General features: G+C 46.4%; 1 protein-coding gene across 1 annotated transcript in view; it reads right to left on the reverse strand.

Moving 5' to 3' along the window:
- Positions 1-21,411, reverse strand: part of LOC135207770 (inositol polyphosphate 5-phosphatase OCRL-like) — a 117,447-nt gene that overhangs the window by 82,881 nt on the left and 13,155 nt on the right. Inside the window, 1 exon segment of the mRNA XM_064239594.1 lies at positions 18,689-18,789. Within this exon segment, the coding sequence (XP_064095664.1) occupies positions 18,689-18,745 (57 nt within the window). The 5' untranslated portion in view covers positions 18,746-18,789.

The raw sequence follows: 21,411 nt of genomic DNA on the forward strand, positions 1-21,411 counted from the left end.
AAAGATTCTTACCTGCTAAGGAAGCTGACTTGACGAGTACTGCCTCTTTAGTCTGCTCTCCTTAGGAGCTCCAGCTAAGGGATGTGACCTGTGCAGCTGATGAGCTCAAAGGGGTTTGTCGACGGGACGTGACCTCTATGCGACAAAACCACCTATGCCCTTGACATGGGCTAAAACAGGCAAAGACCACCTAACCATCCAATCCTTGCATACAAGAGATTGAAAAAAAGACACATATACACTAGACTGTTGAAGGTTTCCCTAACCTTCAACAGACAACCATAAAAATAACATCAAGGGTCTAACATGTAGGATTAGAGGTATCAACTCCTTCACCCAAACACCGAGCCAGTGGCTACGAACGGTCCAAGGTTTCTGCAGTCTTCATATACCGTTTCTATTTGTTTCAGGTAAAAAGAAGAACAAAATACGGAGCTGCTCCTCCAGTATGTCGCGTCTAAAGGAAAATAAGGCTTTAAGGGACTGATTCTTTCTAAACGCCATTGACGTCGAGACTGCTCGCAACTTCATGGGCCTTTACCTTTAAGCCTTGTAAAGCGTTTTCATTGCACTCCGTGTGAGCATTCTTGAATCACACTTCTAATAAAGAAGGCTAAAGCGTTCTTTGACATAGGCCTTTGGATCTTTAACGAAACACCCCATAAGTTGTCAAAAGTCCCTCTAACGTCCTTGCACCTGTGCAGATAACACTGTAATGCTCTTACCGGACAAAGAGTCCTTTCAGTTCCTGACCTGCAAAATACTCCAAGGCTGGGAATCGTAAAAGACTAGGCCAAGGATTGGAAGGAGTTCATTCTTGGCTAAGAAACCTAAAGTGGTTGAACAAACCGCGTTAGATCTACTAATTCCTACTCTTTTGTCCATAGCTTGAATCTCGCTTACTCTCCTTGCAGTAGCGAGAGCGACTAGAAAAAGTGTCTTCCTGGTTAAATTCCTGAACGAGCTCTCTGGATCGCTCAAACTTGTCAGACATTAAAAAACCTTAGTACTACGTCCAGATTCCATCCTGGTAGTTGTTCAGCTCTTTGTTTCGTAGTATCAAAAGATCTAATTAAGTCGTGAAGATCTTGATTGCTAGACAAGTCCAGTCCTCTATGTCTAAAGACTGACGCCAGCATGCTCCTGTATCCTTAATTGTAGTAGTGGCTAGACCTACTTTAAGTTGTTTTAAGTGAAGAAGGAAGTCTGCGATCTGGCTCACAGATGTGTTGGACGAGGACACCTTCTTCTCCTTACCAGTTCAAATATCTCCCACTTCGACTGGTAGACGTTTGATGGTCGAAGCCCTTCTTGATCTGGCGATAGCTTTAGCTGCCTCTCGCGAAAAGCCTCTAGCTCTAAGGAGCTTTTCGACAGTCGAAAGGCAGTTAGCTGAAGAGCGCGGGTATTCCTGTGATACCGTTTGAAGTGGGGCTGTCTGAGCAGATCTGGAAGCAACGGAAGGGTTCTTGGAACTTCCACTAGCCACTGCAACATCTCTGCGAACAGTTTCGCGTCGGCCAGTACGGGGGCTATCAGGGTCATTCTGCTTCCTTCGGACTGCGCGAACTTCTTTAATACTTTGTGTATCACTTTGAAGGGAGGGAAGGCGTACAGATCCAGTCCTTCCCAGTTCATGAGGAACGCGTCTACTGCTACCGCTTGTGGATACCGGCACCGGTGAGCAGAACGTCTGCATCCTCCTTGTCTTGTTGGTTGCAAACAAGTCTATGGAAGGTTGCCCCCATAAACCTCCATAGTAATTCGCATATCCTCTAACTTGAGAGTCCATTCTGTTGGCAGGACCTGATTTCTCAGGCTCAAGAGGTCCTCTTGACATTTAATTCTCTTGTACAAATCTCGTTTGGAGGACGATATTTCTGTCCTTTGCCCATAGCAACAGATTCTGGCTGTCTCGTTCAGAGGAAAACGAGTGGGTGCCTCCTTGTTTCCTGACATACGCTAGAGCAGTCACGTTGTCCATGCTTATTTCCACTACTTTGCCTGCCACATTACTCGAATGCCTGAAGAGCTAGAAAAGCCGCCATCAGCTCTTTCTTGTTGATATGCCAATTTCTTTCTGGTTTCGCTCCATCTTCCCGAAATTTCCCTGTTCCCCAGAGTCGCTCCCCAGCTAGGTCTGATGCGGTCTGAGAACGTATTAGCTGTGGATTCAATTGTTGAAGTGAAACTCCTTCTCCCAGCTTCGCTGGATCCAGACACCAAATCAAGTCTTTCTTGACCTGCTGAAATGGGAAGGTGTCTGAAAGCCTTTGTTCCTTCCTTTTCCAATTTCTGTTGAGGTAAAATTGCAGAGGTCTGAGATGCAGTCTTCCCAGTGAGACGAACTGTCGATCGAGGAAATGGTCCCCAAAAGACTCATCCATTCCCTCGCCGAACATTGTTGTCTCCAGGAATTCCTGCACCCGATTCAGGCATCGGTCTTGTCTCTCCTGGGAGGGAGAAGCCCGAAAAATCCTGAGAGTTCATCAGAACTCCTAAATAAATGATCGAGCGACGAGGGCTCCAGGTGAGACTTTTCCAGGTTCACCACTAGCCCTAGTTCCCGTACTAGGTTCAGGGTTATTTTCATATCCTCCAGACACTGTTTCTTGGAGTTGGCCCATGAGAAGCCAATTGTCCAGATAAAGAGAAATGCGGATCCCCCCTTCGTGTAGCCATTTGGATACATTCGCCTAATAGCTGTGAATATTTGTGGCGCTGTGCTGAGCCCGAAGCAAAGAGCCCTGAACTGGAATACTCTTCTCGAATAAGAAACCTGAGGTACTTCCGAGAGCTTGGGTGGATGGGGACATGAAAATAAGCGTCCGTAGGTCTAAGAGACCATCCAATCTCCCGGTCTCAACGCCGATAGCACTGATTGCGTTGTCTCCATGTGAATTTCGTCTTCACGACGAAGGCGTTAGAGCACTGACGTCCAGAACGGGTCTCCATCCTCCCGAGCTCTTGGGAACCAAAAACAGTCGATTGTAGAACCCGGATTCTCTGGGGTGAAACAGGTTCTATCGCCTTTTTTAGAGCATAAGCTCTACTTGTTCTTTTAACGCGAATCTCTTGCTGCTGTCCTTGTAATTCGCTGTTAAGTCGAGGGGATCTAAAACTATGGGAGGTTTGGCGTAAAAAGGGATCTTGTAGCCCTCCCTTAGTATCTGAAGGGTCCAGTTGTCCGCCCCTCTCTCTCTCCAGGCCCTTCCCAAAACAAAGAAAGCCTGGCTCCTATTTGTGTCTGAAGGACTGTCTGATCATGGCCTCCTTTTGTGAAGGAAGCTTGCCACCTTTCTGGAGGGCTTTCTAGAAGTTCCCGACGTCTCCTCGGGGCTGTTTTCCTCGAAAAAAAACTGTTGTGTTGTTCTCCTCTCTCGCTCTCTTGGTCGCAAACGAAGAAGCAAAACCCCACTGGCTGCCTTCGATATTAGGTCCTGTGTGGTCTTCTGAGTCAATGAAGTGGCAATATCTCTAATAATCTCCTGTGGAAAAAGAAATTTCGCAAAGGGGGCAAACAAAAGCTCTGCTCTTGTACCGTGTGACCCCTTTAGCTGTAAAGGAGCAGAGAAGGGACCTTTTCTTCACACGATCCTGCCGTGAAAAATCGCTGCCACTTCATTAGTTCCGTCACGTAAAGCCTTGTCCATACAAGACATCACACTCAGAAGGTTAGAAATGTCCGTTGAATCCTTCTCACTTTCTTGGCAAGAGCACTCAGAGACCAATCTAGAAAGTTCAGGACCCAAACACTCTAAACACGCCCTTCAGTAAATGATCGAACTCTTGCATCGACCACATCACCTTCGCTGCTGATAAGGCGTGTCTACGATTGGCATAGACGATACTGGAGAAGTCTGCCTGAGAGGAGCAGGTACTCCCAGGCCAGAACTTCCCCAGTCTCGTACCAAAATGATATTGTTAGTATACAATAAAGTTTTGTACATACTACCTGGCAGATATATACTTAGCTTAGGTCTCTGACGTCACGACAGAAAATTCAAAACTCGCGGCACACGCTACAGGTAGTCAGGTGATCTACCTTACCCGCCGCTGGGAGGCGGGTGTAAGAACCAGTCCCCTTTCCTGTCAGGTTATTTTCTTCCACCTGTCTCCTGAGGGGAGGCTGGGCGGGCCATCAATCGTATATATCTGCCAGGTAAGTATGTACAAAACTTTATTGTATACTAACAATATCATTCTGGGCTCAGCTCTTGTCGCTGCGCGAAATATCCTTTAATCATTATTTCTAGGGTAAATGTACTAACACATACCAGAGAATAAATAAAATAAAGAAAAAGGTCAGTATAACTGACTCGCTCACCCTCCAAGAGGGTGTCGGTATGAAAACACTAGGCGAGTGAGACCACTACCACGAGCCAAATACCAATAGAAATCTCCCACAACAAAAACCCTCCATGAGGAGAGCCGACCCACAGAGTGAGCAGCTCGTACTACTACTACTCCATCCCATGCTGCCGACTGCTGCGCCTCTGGTGGCCAATTCCTTTTTAAGTTAGCGCACACGAGTCACTTGTGGCTATTTTTCTCTGTGTTTTTGTGCCTTTCGTTGGATTTTTACTATAATGGAGCGTGCAGCTATCGCAGCAGCTAAGTTAAGTACTCAGTATTTACGGTTAGGTTATGGTTGGTTTTTTCCGTCCCTGAGACAGTATTTGCCGTTTTTTTAAGGTATAAATACGTTCTCGGGGTCGGAAGCATGGCAGCATGGTTCTGCCGCGTGATGGGTTCGTTCTTGGTCTCCCATACCTAGAACATCCCTTATTTATGTACGCTCTATTTGATTATCCGCTTTGTTTAGATTAAGGTCTACTCAGGTTGTCATGCATGCATGTATTTCACCTTATGTAGGCTTTTCCATCCAGACCCTAGTCCAGGTTCTTAGTATCGCCTCTGACTAGCTTTGAGTGGTAGACTTGCCTTCGGTTAGTCGTACACTCCTGGATTTTTTCTCCTGCTATATTACTTCTCTCTTTCATTTTATTTTATTTATTATATGTATTTTGTCATCGTTAGGTTAGTTAGGCGTCTGGCTTAGCCTAGGTCCTGCTCATAGAGCCTATACTACCGCTGATCAGTTCGGTTGCTTCCCTATAGCATCTCTGATCAGTTGGTTTTAGCCCTGTGGGCCTGTATGCTACCGCTTTTCAGTTCAAGTGCTTCCCGATAGCTTCTCTCTGATCAGTTGGTTGGCCTAGGTTTGGTTATCGTATCTCAGTTTACCGCCTCGTGGTCACTTCGCGATCACGGGACAGCCAGACGCCTGCCCAGTCACCCTTCCCCCCCCTCCCGCTCTTCCATAGAGTCGGGCGGGGGTGGTCGGCTGCCCATGCTCGCTCCGCATACCCGAGCCTGCCTCCCTCTCTCCCCTCAGGCGGAGGGGCTAGGGAGTCGGGGGACAGACCAGACTGGTCTCGACCTCTCCGCTTTCCGGTCCGGCCGGGTGGGACGTTTGTGGGGGGCCCTGGCCTTCCCCCCCCTCGTACTACCTTGTCGCCTCGGGCTAGCTCCGAGCATGTATGTCCTCTCGCCCTTTCCCTCTGGGCCTAGTGGGGGGGCCCCCTTACTAGTAGCTAGAGCTATCCCTGATCGGAGTCCTGGTATCAGCGGAAGGGGCTAGTCCACCCAGCAGAGTGGACCGGAACATACAGTAGGTCACTACTAACCTTACCGTATTGCTGAGTTACTACACTCCGCTTCACACTGGACCTAGTCCGGTTCGCTTGTGTTTAGGTTTAAGTTATCTATAAGTTTATCTAAGTACCTTAAAACCATCCCCCCTCCCTTTCATATCTTACCGGATCTCTCCGGGATTATAGCCTATTCAGCAATGCAGGGAGGGGTTATGCCCAAATTTTTTCCGAGCTCCGGCATGTAACGGAGTTCTTTTGTCCTTTAGTCTGTAAGTGATGCCTTTTAAGATACTCATGTGTCTTCCCACTTACAGGGCCACCACTGTGAGCATCCGGATGTTCCGCTACACTTCAGGACCCCTGTGGACACGAAGTTTGCCGGTCCCATGCTCCATGCGCGACTCCGCACGGGGACATCCAGGTCTGGTACCATGAGACGTGTACCATATGTTACGATCTGGTGAGCCAGCTTTTGGAAGGGGTAAGTATTCCATCTCCAGTAGCTGCTCGCTTCTTTTTTTTAGTGCTTAAGTTTTGCATCATTTACTTTAACTTAAGGCATCTAGTTTTAAGTTATACTCTAAGTTTTAGTTTTAAGGATTCTTAAAATCTAAAATACGCCCTCTCTTACAGGCTCCGGCAGTAAGGGATACCGCACTGGCTACCCTGCGGGCCTGGGTCGGAGGTTTTGGCAAGAACGCCGCCAAGGGTCAGCCCTACATCCTCGAGAAGCGGTTAGCACTATTAATCTTCCCCGGAGGCAAGGCGACAGGTTACGTCGACCCAGTAGAGGCGGACCCGACTATCGCCTTCATCCAACAACAGCTGGCGGCCTCCTTAACTGAACAAGACCAGGATATCTCCACGGATGTCGCAACCCTGGATATTAATGTTGAACGATGGTAGGTATAGACGACCTGTTGGTCGAGGTAAGTAAGGTGGGCACCCAAGGGTCGCCCTTGGGTGTGACTGTTTCTTCTACCCCTGCAACCTCTCCATCCTTCCAAGGCTTTACGGGTGATGAATTATATACTCCTCCTGAGCTTCGGTTAGACCTAAGGTCAAGGCTAAAGTGATGACCTTGACTAAGACGTCATCGTCGTCTAAGAAGACGTCCTCGTCTTCTTCCCTCAGTAAGTCTCCGGCTCGCAATCCCGGCCCAGACAGGTCTAAAGCTTCTAGCTCCGGCTCTAAGTCCTCAAAAAGTAAATCCAAGGAGAGATCTCGCACTCGGCAGAATCACCAGTTCCGCTACCATTGGTTCCAATTCAGAGCCTCCCTCCACTCCGCAGCAGCTCGGCTTTGGACTCCAATGCTGGCCTGTTGCAACAGGTGGGCGACCTAGTTGGGTCCCTAAAAAGTAGTATGGAACAAATGATCTCTCGCCTATCGGATAGGATCACTTCCCAAGATACTATTATAGCCGGGCTAAGAGAAGCTCTCTAGCCTCTCCCTCACTTTCCAACACAAGTGGAACTCAGCTTCCTCCGTATGACTCACTTCCTGCTTTCTCTATGAACAACCCATGGAGAGTAGCGTCATACGCCCCCTTCCAGGACGGTCTCATCTCCATACCGGAGTTTGGAACTCGAAGAATAGAGGACTTCGAGTTCTACCCGGAAGGCCTACAGCCTCCTTTCATAGGCTACGCAAGGCTCACGCCTTCGGCTATGGTTTCGGGACGATAGGGTACCAAAGGAGACAGTCCTCTATTCACGAGACCAGGCTCAGAGAGAATGGCTCAGATGTTTAGAGGACATGGATTGTTCTAACACCAAGATACAACATTTAAAAAGTCCCTTTACCATTTTCACAATGGATGAGAGTACCCCGCTCCGTTCCTAACCAAGATAGCAAGGCGACCATCTAAGGGCAGCGGCCCAGAAGGGGGAACCATGCCTCAGTTGAAAGAAGCAGATCCCACATCTCCGTTACTCCCTTCAATGGAGAATTGTGGGAAGACTTGCCGAATACATTCTCAGCTGGCAAACTCAAAACCGGACTGTGCTATGGAGCAGTTTGGTGAAAAGCTACCCAGGCTCCCAGATAGTCTTATTCAGGCTGAATTTGACGCAAAATTACGACTAGCCAGATCAATCAACTCTATGGCTATGTCTGAGGTAGCAAACCATGGCTATGGATCAGAACCAATTTTTAAGCTTATGACCAAAGCCCTGACTCAAACGGTGCAGTCAGATATGTTCGAGTTTGCCACTGCTAGAAACGAATGTAGGAAGCATGTCCTGCTAGAGGCAACCCATTCGACATGAGCCGAATAGGTTACTCTCCTCTAACATCTGGGGCGCAGATCTCTTCCCAGAGGCTATGGTTAAGGAAGTCCAGGCAGAGGCTACGAGGTTGAACCAGAGCCTTAAGGACCGTTGGGGCCTTACGGCTAGGAGGAGGCAAGACTGACACCTAAGGTAAGGGACAGAGGAAACCCAGGCGTTTCCAACCTTACCAGAAGAAGCAACCACGCTTTCCTCAACAAGTTCCCAGCAGTGCCGTTAGTGCAGACAGCCCAACCTTCCACTTCTAAGGGTCAATCACAGCCAATTTATGTGATATCCCCTCAGCCCCAACCCTCTACCTCATACGCCATCTCTCCAGCTTACAATCAAGCCTTCGAGAGTCAAGTTCTCAGAAGTATGACCGCTCGGGTAAGGGAGGCAGAGGTAAGCGGTCCTTTCGTGGGAGAGGATCGGGAGGCCCCGGCTGTAATAGGGGAAAGCACTTCAGAGGAGGCCGAGGCGGTTACCAGAACCAATGAAGAACTTCAGGTAGGAGGGAGGCTGTTCCACTTTCGCCACCGGTGGAACTTCAGCAGTGGGCTCAGAGCATAGTGTCAAAAGGGCTGGGTTGGAGCTGGTTGACGAACCCACCTCAGCCAGACCTTTCCGTCAACTTCCTTCCAAAGAATTGACAGAGTACGCAGAGGACCTCCTTCAGAAAGGAGCTATAGCGAGAGTCAAGAGATTAAAATTTCAAGGTCGCTTGTTCAGCGTGCCAAAGAAAGGCTCACAAAAAAGAAGGGTAATCTTAGACTTGTCCCGCTTAAACTTAGCCATCCGCTGCGACAAGTTCAAGATGCTCACGATCTCACAGGTGCGGACCTTACTTCCCCGTGGGGCCGTCACCACCTCTATCGATCTTACAGACGCCTACTATCATATCCCTATGCAAGACACTTCCGTCCGTATCTGGGATTCAAGATAGGAGACCAGACATTCTCCTTCAAGGTAGTTCCATTCGGACTCAACGTGGCACCCAGGGTGTTCACGAAGCTAGCGGAAGTGGTAGTGCAACAACTCAGATCGCAAGGGATATGGTAGTGGCGTATCTCGACGATTGGTTGATCTGGGCCCCATCGTCGAGGAATGCAACAAGGCTACACTGAAAGTGATCCAGTTCCTAGAATATCTAGGATTCAAGATAAACAAGTCCAAGTCAAGACTCACTCCAGAGTCAAACTTTCAGTGGCTAGGCATTCAATGGAATCTATCCTCCCACACTCTGTCGATTCCATCTACCAAAAGGAAAGAAATAGCAAAGTCAGTCAAGCAATTTCTAAGTCACAAACTAGCATCAAGGAGAGCTCAGGAAAGGATCCTCGGCTCTCTCCAGTTTGCATCAGTAACGAACGTCTTAATGAAAGCCAAAACTGAAAGACCTAACCAGGATCTGGCGCTCGCGAGCAAATGTCAGGTCCAGGGACAAGCTATCCTCAGTGCCTCTGATTCTAAAGAATCGGCTTCGGCCGTGGGCAAAAGTCAAGAATCTATCAGTGTCAGTACCCCTTCAGTTCCTCCACCAGGGATCACCATCCACACAGACGCGTCCTTAAGCGGCTGGGGAGGGTATTCCCAGGTCAAAAAGGTTCAAGGGATTTGGTCACTCCAGTTCCGTCAGTTCCATATAAACGTACTGGAGGCAATGGCAGTGTTCTTGACTCTAAAAAAGGTTACACCCACCAAAGTACTCCCACATAAAGCTAGTCCTGGACAGCGCAGTGGTAGTACATTGTATAAACAGAGGAGGCTCCAAGTCACGTCATCTAAATCACGTCACTAGGTAGCCATCTTCTCCTGGCAGACAAGTTCAGTTGGCATCTTTCCTCCACTCACATAGCTGGAGTGAGAAACGTCATAGCAGACGCCCTATCCCGATCAGTACCCCTAGAGTCGGAATGGTCACTAGACAACAGTTCGTTCCAATGGATCCTTCAAAGAGTCCAGGGCTACAGGTGGATCTCTTCGCATCCAAGCGAACCACAAACTACCGTGTTATGTAGCCCCAACCTGGACCCTCTGGCTTACGCCACGGACGCCCTGGCTCTGGACTGGGAACAACTGGGAGAAGATTACGTCTTCCCTCCAGTGAATCTCCTTATGAAAGTATTGAAACAAACTCAGGACATTCAAGGGTCAAGTGGCTCTAGTAGCCCCAGACTGGCCGAAGAGCAATTGGTATCCCTAATTCTGGAACTGGGCCTTCGTCCTCTTCGGATCCCCAGTCCCAAGCTCTCCCAGTCGGTACAAACGAAGACTGTGTTCGCTTCCTCAGGGATTCTCAAAACCCTAACTTTATGGATTTCATGAAGTTTGCGGCAAAAAGAGATGCGAATATTGACCCTCAGAATATTCTCTTCTTGGAATCCGATAAAAGGGATTCAACTTGAGGCAGTATGATGCTGCTGTCAAAAAGTTAGCAACCTTCCTGAGAGAGTCAGATATCAGAATCATGACAGTTAATTCAGCTATATCCTTCTTCAGAATCCTTATTTGAAAAAGGTTTAGCAGCTAGCACGATTACGACAAACAAGTCAGCCTTGAAAAAGATATTTCAATTGGATTTAACATAGACTTGACGGATACCTACTTCTCGTCTATTCCTAAGGCATGTGCTAGACTTAGGCCTTCTGTGAGGCCTACGTCAGTTTCATGGTTCTTAAACGATGTTCTAAAACTGGCTTCCGAAACCGATAATGACACATGCTCGTTTATGATGCTCCTAAGGAAAACCCTATTGTATTAAGCCTGGCTTCAGGAGCAAGAATTTCAGAACTGTCGGCTTTATCCAGAGATCCGGATCATATCAATTCCTTCCCACAGGGGAAGTCCTACTTTCTCCGGAACGTAGCTTTTTGGCAAAGAATGAAGATCCTTTGATGAGGTGGGAACCTGGAAAGTACTACCTCTTCCACAAGATGTATCCCTTTGTCCAGTTTCAACCTTACGAGCCTTTCTATCCAGGACCTCCTCATCCTCATCGGGGCCCCTCTTTAAGAGGGAAAAAGGTGGAACTTATCCATTAAAGGCATCAGCAACAAATCCTGTACTTTATTAAACAAGCCAATCCTGACTCTTTCCCAAAAGCACATGATGTCAGAGCAGTAGCCACCTCAATTAATTATTTCCAACACATGAACTTCGATGAGTTGAAAAAGTATACCGGATGGAAATCGCCGACAGTGTTCAAACGTCATTACCTTAAGTCCTTGGAAGCTCATGAAATTTTCAGCAGTAGCAGCGGGAAACATAGTTTCCCTGACTCTAGTTAATTTGTAGTAGAAGATTCAGTCCTCCTTTCTACCTGCTTCACCAACAGTTCGTCTATCCTACCGTGTTCATTTACATTCACCTTGTGCCTTAGCTGCTTTTATGATGATGTAGTGGGTGCCCCTATTTTTTTTTTGCTAGGGACACTCACAGAGGATTATGGATATTGATCTCATGGATGTTACCCCCTTATTTTTATGCTAGGGGATACATCTCATTTATAATGATTACGGGTTTTGTATATTAAGTCATATACATTCCTATATATTATCATTGTTGATTAATTTGTTCATTTGATTGTTTTAATTGCTATTATATTTTTGATACATGCCTTTACACAGATACCATTTTGTTACATGTAAGCCAATTTACCTCTGTACATATGTAAATTACCTTATGTTAAGAAACATGTTTAGAATTAAGGGTAATTTAAGCATATTTTTATTTTGTATCACTGTGTATTTGTATCTTTTTAGCAATTATATTCTTTTTATATTTACTTTATTTTTTATTTGAGACCTATCTGATTTATTTTATTACTTTTGTTTACAATCTTGTGCTATTTTCTCTGGTTCTACGATTTCGCGCAGCGACACGAGCTGAGCCCCAGAAAAGGGATTTTGACGTAAGGAAAAAATCTATTTCTGGGCGATTGGCTCGTGGTCGCCAGCGAAATCACCCTACCCATCCTCGCCCAAGATTGTCTGCTAACTTCAGGATGGCCACCAGAGGCGCAGCAGTCGGCAGCATGGGATGGAGTAGTAGTAGTACGAGCTGCTCACTCTGTGGGTCGGCTCTCCTCATGGAGGGGTTTTTGTTGTGGGAGATTTCTATTGGTATTTGGCTCGTGGTAGTGGTCTCACTCGCCTAGTGTTCATACCGACACCCTCTTGGAGGGTGAGCGAGGTCAGTTATTACTGACCTTTTTCTTTTTTTATTTTTTTATTTATTCTCTGGTATGTGTTAGTACATTTACCCTAGAAATAATAGATTAAAGGATATTTCGCTGGCGACACGAGCCAATCGCCCGAGAGATTTTTCTTACGTCAAAATCCCTTTTTGTACATGAACTTCCCTGCCAGATATATACTTAGCTGATTGACACCCTTGGTGGAGGGAAAGAGACACATACTTACTTAGAAAGTGGGGAGGGGGGAACACATGTTAAAGGAATACATAATATAAACCTCTGGTTCTTACCTGATTTAGGCAGAAGACTTGATAGTTACTGTCTATTAGTCTGCGTTGCCTAAAGAGTCTCAGCGAGGCGTGACCTATGGCTGAAGAACTCTTTGGGTCTACCAATGGGAACTGAGTCCACTTACTTGGCAGAATCCAAGCAGGATCTGGTCAATGGGATCAACCCGCTTACATGCCAGAGCCTATCACTACCAATTGCAAGGAGCCTCAAAGCACAACCGATCACCTAACCAAATACTAACATTAGTATACGAAAGAAGGAGCTGCCTCCTGCAACCTCCTTCGTACAACCACAACAAATCAAACTTAAAACTAAACAGGGAAAAAAGGATTAAAAAGGATGTGTTTCAGCTCCCTGCCCCAGCACTGAATCCGCCGATACGTAAGGGCCTAGCCCAAAACACTATCATACGTAATCGATACGTCCCTTAGGTAGTGATTAGAGAAGACTGATTCACACCTCCAACCAAAAAGTGGCCTTCATAAGGTTTTGTAATGACAAATTCTTCTTGAAAGCCAAAGACGTCGCGATGGCCCGTACTTCGTGCGCCTTGACTTTCAGAAGGTTAAACTGTTGCTGGTTGCAAGAAGTGCTGTGTGCTTCTAATAATAAATTCCTGATAAAGAATGAGAGTGCATTTTTAGATAAGGGCCTACTGGGGCGGGGTCCTTACAGAGCACCAGAGATTGCTCTCATTAGCGGCAAGTCTTTCTTCCTCTGAAGATAATATTTTCAGGCTTCTCACCGGGCAAAGAGATCTCTCCTCTTCTGTCCCGACTAAGGAGGATAAGCTTTTGATTTCGAAGCTCCTGGGCCACGGCGAAGAAGGGTTTTCATTCTTGGCTAGGAAAGCCGGAAGAAAAAGAGCAAACCGCGGGAGCCTCCTGGAAACCTACCTCACCTTTAGAGCCTGAAGCTCGCTGACCCTCTTAGCTGACGCTAACGCACAGAGAAAAATAGTCTTCATCGAAAGGTATCTGAACGAAGCAGCATGGGGAGGTTCGAACCTTGAGGGACCTCAGGAAGGAGCAGCACGACATCAAGATTCCAGCTAGGCACTAAGGAGGAGGTTCTTTTAACCGTTTCAAAACGATCTGATTAAATCATGGAGGTCCTTGTCCTCAGATATGTTTAATCCTCTATGACGAAAAACAGAGGAAAGCATGCTCCTGTATCCCTTGATGGTGGAGACAACCAACCCGCATTTTTCCCTCAGGAAGATAAGGAAATCTGCAAATCTGCGTCACAGAGGTACTGGAGGAGGAAACTTTATGAGTCCTGCACCAGCGTCGAAAAAAACATCCCACTCGACTGGTAGACTCTAGATGTGGAAGGTCTACGTGCATTGGCAATAGCCCTTGCAGACTTTGCCGAAAAGCCTTAGCTCTGACGAGACTCTTGATAGTCTGAATCCAGTCAGACTGAGAGCGGGGAGGTTTTTGTGAAAACCTGTCGAAGTGGGGCGGGTGTTTGAGCAGATCGACTCTTAGAGGTAGGGATCTTGGGACATCCACCAGCCATTCCAGTACCTCTGTGAACCAGTCGTGGGCGGGCCAGAACGGAGCTATCAACGTCATCCTTGTTCCCTCTGACGCTGCGAATTTCCTTAACGTTTCCCCTATAATCTTGAAAGGCGGGAACGCGTAAAGATCCAGATTCCTCCAATCCATCAGGAATGCATCTATTGCCACTGCTCTTGGGTCTGCAATAGGGAGCAGTATAGATCTATCCGCGCATTCTTGGAGGTCGCAAAAAGATCGAGATGGGGCCTGCCCCACGTCCTCCACAGCTCCTGGCATACGTCCGCGTGCAGAGTCCCACTCTGAGGGAAGGACTTGATTCCTTCTGCCTTAGCAGATCCGCTCTGACATTTCTTTCTCCCTGTACGAACCTGGTGAGAAGCCTTATGTTCCTTTCCTCTGACCACAAGAGGAGCGATCTCGCTGTCTCGTACAGGGAGAAAGAGTGAGTCCCCCCCTGTTTCGAATGTAAGCCAGGGCTGTAGTGTTGTCGGAGTTGATCTGAACAACAATTTCCCTTTTACGAGGGGTTCGAAGGTCTTGAGAGCTAACCAAATCGCTGTTAGCTCCTTCTTGTTGATGTGCCAGGACACTGATCCCCCCTCCAGGTGCCTGACACTTCTCTCGACCGAGAGTAGCTCCCCCAACCTTTGTCCGAAGCGTCTGCATACAATACTAGGTTGGGGTTCGAACCTGCAAGGAAAGGCCTTCCTTGAACAATAGAGGGTCTAGCCACCAACGTAGATCCTCCTTTATCTCTTGCGAAATCTTGAACGCAAAGTCCAGACCTTGATATTTCCGATCCCAGTTCCTCGTCAGGAAGAACTGTAGGGGTCTGAGGTGGGCAACCTTCCTAGAGAAACGAATTGCTCCAGAGAGGAGAGTGTCCCCAACAGACTCATCCACTCCCTCGCTGTGCATACATCTTTCTCTAGAAAGATTGCTACCTTCTCCAAACCTCGGGTAGGGGTCCTATCTGGGGACGGATACGCCCGAAAAACCTGAGAAGCCATCAGAATCCCCAGATAGATACGCTCTTGGACTGGGGATTAGCTGTGACTTCTTGAAATTCACGTAGCAAACCCAGAGAAAGCTGCTAGATAGATCCAACGTCACTCGTAAGTCCTCCAGACATTTCTTCCGGATTTGGCCCTGATAAGCCAATCGTCCAAGTAGAGGGAAATCCTCACTCCCTCGAGATGAAGCCACTGGGCAACGTTCTTCATCAGTCCTGTGAATACTTGGGGGGCCGTGGAAAGGCCGAAGCATAGGGCCCTGAACTGAAAAACGTTCCCTCCCCACATGAATCTGAGATATTTGCGAGAAGAAGGATGGATCGGCACATGGAAGTAAGCGTTCCCTGAAGGTCCAGGACACCATCCAGTCCCCCGGGACGAAGAGCTGCTAAGAACTGATGACGTCGTCTCCATAGCGAATTTCCTCTTCTTCACAAAGACATTCAGGGCGCTTACGTCCAGAACCGGTCTCCATCCTCCTGAGTTCTTGGGAACTAGGAACAAACGGTTGTAGAACCCCGCTGAAAAGAGTGGGTCCTGAACCATCTCTATTGCCTCTTTCTCTAACTATCAGCTCTACCGCTAGAGCGAGGGCTTGCGATTCATCAGTGGGTCTTTGTATTTGGCCACCAGTGCCCTTGGAGTGGTGGTCAAGGGTGGTCTCGAAATAAAGGGAATGAGGTATCCCTTCTGATGATCGCGAGGGACCAGTTGTCCGACCCCTTTCGTGCCCAGACATCTGCAAAGTCAGAAGTCTGGCACCCACAGTTGTCTGGAGGACACCCGAACTATTTCTTGGCCCTTCCTCATCCAAATTCTCACACTCTTGCAAGGGTTAATAAAAGAGCATTCATTCCCTCTACACGATCACAATACCGACAGTGAGGATCTAATGCAGCTTTAGGAAGCCTAACTTTACATTCTTCTCTGAACAAAACCCTAAATAAACTAGGTTTCTTAACTTCAGAATCACCATGATTATAGATATGTAAGAGAAATCCAAAAGAAAAATCCAAAAAACAGTCCAAAAAGCGTATGCCAAGCCAACAAACAAGGGTACTTCACCAAAATCCAAATCGTCGGCAACGAGAACGAATTTTAACTATCGTAAGGACTGAACAACAGGTGTTGTCCAGCCGGCGACAGAAAATAATCTGACAGGAAAGGGGGACTGGTTCTTACACCCGCTCCAGCGGCGGGTAAGGTAGATCACCTGACCTACCTGTAGCGTGTGCCGCGAGTTTGAACGTTTTCTGTCGTGACGTCAGAGACCTAACGCTAAGTATATATCTGGCAGAAGTTCATGTACAAAACGCTGGATTTCGAAGTCAATCTTGCAGGAGGAAAAACGAAAAGCAGTTTTGCCTCACTCCTTTTCTCTTTCATCCAGTCGTTCATCTTCGCAAGCGCTTTCTTGGCCGAAATGGAAAGAACCATCTTAGTAAAGGCAGTCTTATTCTGGGTTCTTCCACAAAGGAAAACTGAGACAGGGGAGAACGAGGTGCTGCGGGCTTGAAATCCGTTTCAAAAAAGCTCTTGAAACAGAAGCATAAGTGTCTTATAGTCGGAAGGAGGAACTTGTTCTTTCGTCTCCTCTTCCGAAACTACCTCCAAACATCTCCGAAGGTCTCTCTCTGTCTCGTTCCGATCGGATGATGTATTTAAAGCCAAAGCCGGAGCGTCATTGGTCTCGATGCGTTCCTTGGCACCAGAAACCGCCGAGGCGTCATGCTACGAGCGTCGGCGTCACGTCCTTCTCTCTCACGCGCGCTGGCGTCACGCTCTTTGCTCTTACTAGCGCTGGCGTCACGATTTCTCTTTGTATTACGCGCGCTGGCGTCACGCTCAGAAGCGCATGTCCGAGTAAATCGGAAGTGTCCTGGTTGTCTGTGTTCTTCTTGGCGTTGACGCTTCGCGAAGTCTTCATCACTCCCGGGGCGTCAGACTGACGCTTGGTTCTTGCAGCTTTTCCATAAGTACAGACAGCTTGCTGTTGCATATCTTGCAGCATATTCTTGGCTCATTGTCTCGCGAGGGAGAGGGTAACTCGTCAGGTCGCCCACACGAAACCGCAGCCAGAGGAGTCGATCCTTCTAAGGCTTCCTGAGGACGCTTGGTAGGAAGCTTCCTAGGTAAATCCTCCCAAGTAGCAGGAGGAAGAGGAGCGTGCATCGAAAGCGCTGTCTTGCTCTGTTTAGCTGGCGAGGCTTCCGATGACGAAAACTTCTCCGGAGAACTCCAGTGACTGCAGCCCGGCAGTTGCTCATCTGATGAGACCTCACAAACACGAGGTAATTTCCTCTTGAGAGGACGAGGAGGAAGTAGAGTGTCGCCATCCTCGACGCGGGGAGACGTCATCGGATTGATCGAACCAAACACACTTGACGCGCCTTTTCTACGGCTGTCTGAAGCAACCTTGGAAGCTCAGCAGGTTTGTTTGAGGGCACGCCCGACCGGATACTAGAGCCTCTCGCTCCCTTAGACTTTCGACTTTACGTCTCCCATGGGTCCGGGAGCTTGTAAGAGGTCTGGGTCTAGGAGCGCGACAGGACCCGATCGACGCACCCTCACTACACTGTCACTAACACTGACTTTAGCACCTGCACTTAAAGCACTTACGACAGGTCCAAGTGTGATTGCCCTGCTCAGTAAGAGAGGCAATCTGTTGTCCCATTTTTTCAAGCACCGCTTGAATACCTGCAAAGGTTGAGTCCTTCGCCCCCGACTCGGAGACAGGTTCGGGAGCTGATACTTCTACTAAAATTACGCTCAGAAGGAGCAGGGGAAGGAACTATGGGGGATTATCTACCACTTCCTGATTCGTTGATGAACGGGAAAGGGAACTCTTAGTTAAATTCTAATTCTATCTCTCGAGCTTACGGGACATACTTGTCCAACTCCTTCCACTCCATTATCATCCAAAATCAAGCACTCATCACATTATTCTCAAAAGTGCAAATTCTACCCTACAATTCACACAAAGTGTGTGGGGATCAAGAGAAGCTTTGGGAATTCTAACCCTACACCCCCCTTTACAGCAGACTCTATACACAACTCCCGAGTCGACATTGTAATTGAGTAATCCAAAAAACAAATCCAAAATCAATCCAAGTCAACAACAGCGAAAGCCAATAAAATACTTCACCCAACGATGAAATACTCTAGCGAGTACGAAAACCTATCGAGGAGCCCACAACAACGAAGTTGCCGGCTTGGGCGACAGAAAAAATATGGGGTTTCCAGGTAACTATCTAGAGGGCGTACAGGTAACGATCACCTGACCGATGGTCGGCGATTGCCGCGAGTTTCGAAAAGTCTGTCGTGACGTCACGACGTCAGAGAATATAGCTATGTATATAACTGCCAGGTCAGTTACATATTTAAAAACTTTTAATATGAGCAAACCTAAAATTAAAAAAAAATAAAAAACTGAAGTTTTTACTTCAGAAGAGCTCTCTATAAACAATGTTTTACAATTTGTCACAATATATAAAGTATGGCACTAAACAAAAAAATATTTAACTAATTTTGTATTACGTCCTATAATTGTCTAAATAACACACTCGCACTTACTGTTAACAAACAACTTACCTTTCAAAAAATGCATAAATAAAAATATAAGCAAGCAAGAAAGTCAAACATAAGGAGAACACAATTATAACAGTAAAGTATTTCCATTTATAAACCAAACCAAACCAAAAAAAAATTAAAAAGATGCAGTGCATAGAAAGGATACAGCAGTGAGCTTGTGCCCTGAGTGCAGCTTCTCTTGCACGTGTGGTGTAAGCTCCATGATTGGTGCCAAACTGTTGATGTGCACCAATTAATCACTTACATCTGATGAAGGAAAACAAAATCATCAGTGTCCAGTTAACATGCACCATTACAAGCAATACCCTCCTTGAAAGCTTGCTTATAAATTTCACCAATGCAATACAATACGTATCTGTATTACCATATACGTACCTTCAAAATATAAAATTATGGTTACAATAGTCTCATGCTTAAAATTTCAAATATATCAACCAAAAACATAGAAAGTGAAACTAAAATGAGTTGAAAATATTTGTCAATATCAGTCTGACATACAAGGCATTATTTGACTTGTAACAAGGTTACTTATTATTGTCTTCTTGTTGTTCTGGGACTATACAAATACCATACCCTACTAATTGCTCATTATACTTTTAAACATGTCAGTTAACCACTGTACACCAACAATGCTTCAGTTTTTATCAGAGTTTTGACATTTTAATAAAAGCTTACAATTTTAATATCAAAATACTCATCAAACCATAGTCAAATCCTTGTCACTTCCGCTAGCTTGACTGCCATTACTAACACAATAAGAATACCGTAGGTTTGGTGTTCTGGTTAAGCAAATCACAATTAAGTCATTTATTATTACTTCAAATAAAGTCCAGTATCAAAAGTTTTAATATAATTTTTGATTTTCATAGATATACAAACCTGATGTATTTTATATATGGATACCTCCACAAAAGTAGGTGTGGTCGTTGTAGCAGTGTATATATACAAGGTAGTTCATTAGCCATAGAGGAGTGAGGAAGTTGGGTACTCGCTATCACATCCATTAAGCAGTCTTTTTTTTTTTCTTTTCTTCTTCTTCTTCTTCAGCAATAGGGACAACTGCGATTGGTCAGAGATAGGACTATGATAAAATACTGCAGGTCTGCATACGTATTACAAGAAGTGCAAATCACTGTATCTTGAACATTTGTGATTGGTTTCTACAAGAATGCAAACCTTCTTTTATAGAGTCACACACCTTAGGCAGAGGTCATGGCTGGTATGGATCTTCCACCGAAGCATGTCGGCTTCCTGGTCATGTATGTGAACAAGGAAAGGAAGATCTATAGCCACTGCATATCATGGCATATGTAATGTCAAGAACAACAGAGCCCTGTAAAAGAATTTGGTTTGTCAATGACCACATTCCTAGAAAATAGATCTTAGGTTTCTCATGTGAAATGGGAAGACCAGCTTGGAGGGTAGTAAAACATTGCAGAGTCCCACCATTTGTTAATGGCCATCCCCTCCTTGCTAAAAAGCTAAAGAGAGGGACAAAGTGAGCACCTTTCAATTAACAAAAGTCAATGTTTGGAAGCATTGATAGATAACTAACCTGCATCTGGCCCAACCAGCGGGTATACAGCTGTTGACTACTGGAAAAAAAGACAGAATGAGGGAAAGAATAAAATCCAACTTTCCTCCAACCTTTCAACACAAAAACCTCAGGTAAAATACTGTTCTGTCCTAGTAGTAGTACATAAGTTGTGCGGCCACCAGAAGTCCTATGGAATATGTGACTTTGGCGTAAAGCCAAGTACTGAGACCCACAGAGTCATTCAGCGCTTTGATGACAATGAATGAAACTGGAAATATGAGTTTAATGGGAATTATATAAATACAGGGGGTCCTCGAGTTACGACGTAGATCCGTTCTTACGATGCATCGTAACACGATTTTCAGCGTAAGTCGGAACATTGAAAAATACCACCATGATTTAATGTAAATACCTATCAATAACAACGAGAGAACAATTCCTTACCTTTATTAGTTGATTGGCTTGCACACTGGAGAGGAAGCTGCGGTGCTGGAGAGACTGGGGGAGGTTAGTGAAGAGAAAAAGAACCTCCAGAAGTTGCTGGAGATGCTGAGGCAAGATGATTCTTGAGGTGAGGCAGAACATACTAGTACTGGAGATGCTGAGGCAGGTGATTCTTGAGGTGAGGCAGAACATACTAGCGGAGATGTTGGGGCAAGGTGAGTCTTTAGGTGAGGCAGAACATATGTGGAGATGTTGGGGCAGGTGAGTCTTTAGGTGAGGCAGAACAGACTACAGAAGTGCTGGAGATACTGGGGCAGGTGAGTCTGGGTAGCAGAACATTCAGAAGGTGCTGGATTAGCAGAGGCAGCTGAGGGTAGAGGGTACAGGATCTCCTGCAGGCCCTCTCTACCTTCTTAAATACTGCTCCAGGTTAGTCTGAACAGAGAGCGACCTCTTTTCATCCAAGATCTCCTTGTAACACTGCATCAAATCCATGACGCCTCTGGAAAACCCTAGTGAACCTGTCCAAGTTGGGATCCTGAGCCTCAAAAGTTGACAACGCTTGCTGCAACTCTGCAAAACCTCTTATCAAGTCCTGCCTTGTGAAAGCCTTAGGCTCTGGGGTGGGTGCTTCTTCTTCTTCCTCTATTATCTGCTTCTCCAGTTGTATCAGGTCCTCAGCAGATAACTCCTCGCCATGAGACTCCAGCAGCTCTGTACCATCATCAACCTCCATCTCCAAATTGATTTCCTTACTCAGGGCAACAACGTTCTTGACAACTAGCTGAACTGTGTCCTCAAACCCATGGAAATCATTCACAAATTGAGGACAAATTTTCTTCCAGACACATTCATGTTTGTTTGCTTAACCTCCTCCCAGGAATTAG

This window comes from Macrobrachium nipponense, chromosome 34 (genome assembly GCF_015104395.2).
Source record: "Macrobrachium nipponense isolate FS-2020 chromosome 34, ASM1510439v2, whole genome shotgun sequence".
Classification (NCBI taxonomy): Eukaryota; Metazoa; Arthropoda; class Malacostraca; order Decapoda; family Palaemonidae; genus Macrobrachium; species Macrobrachium nipponense.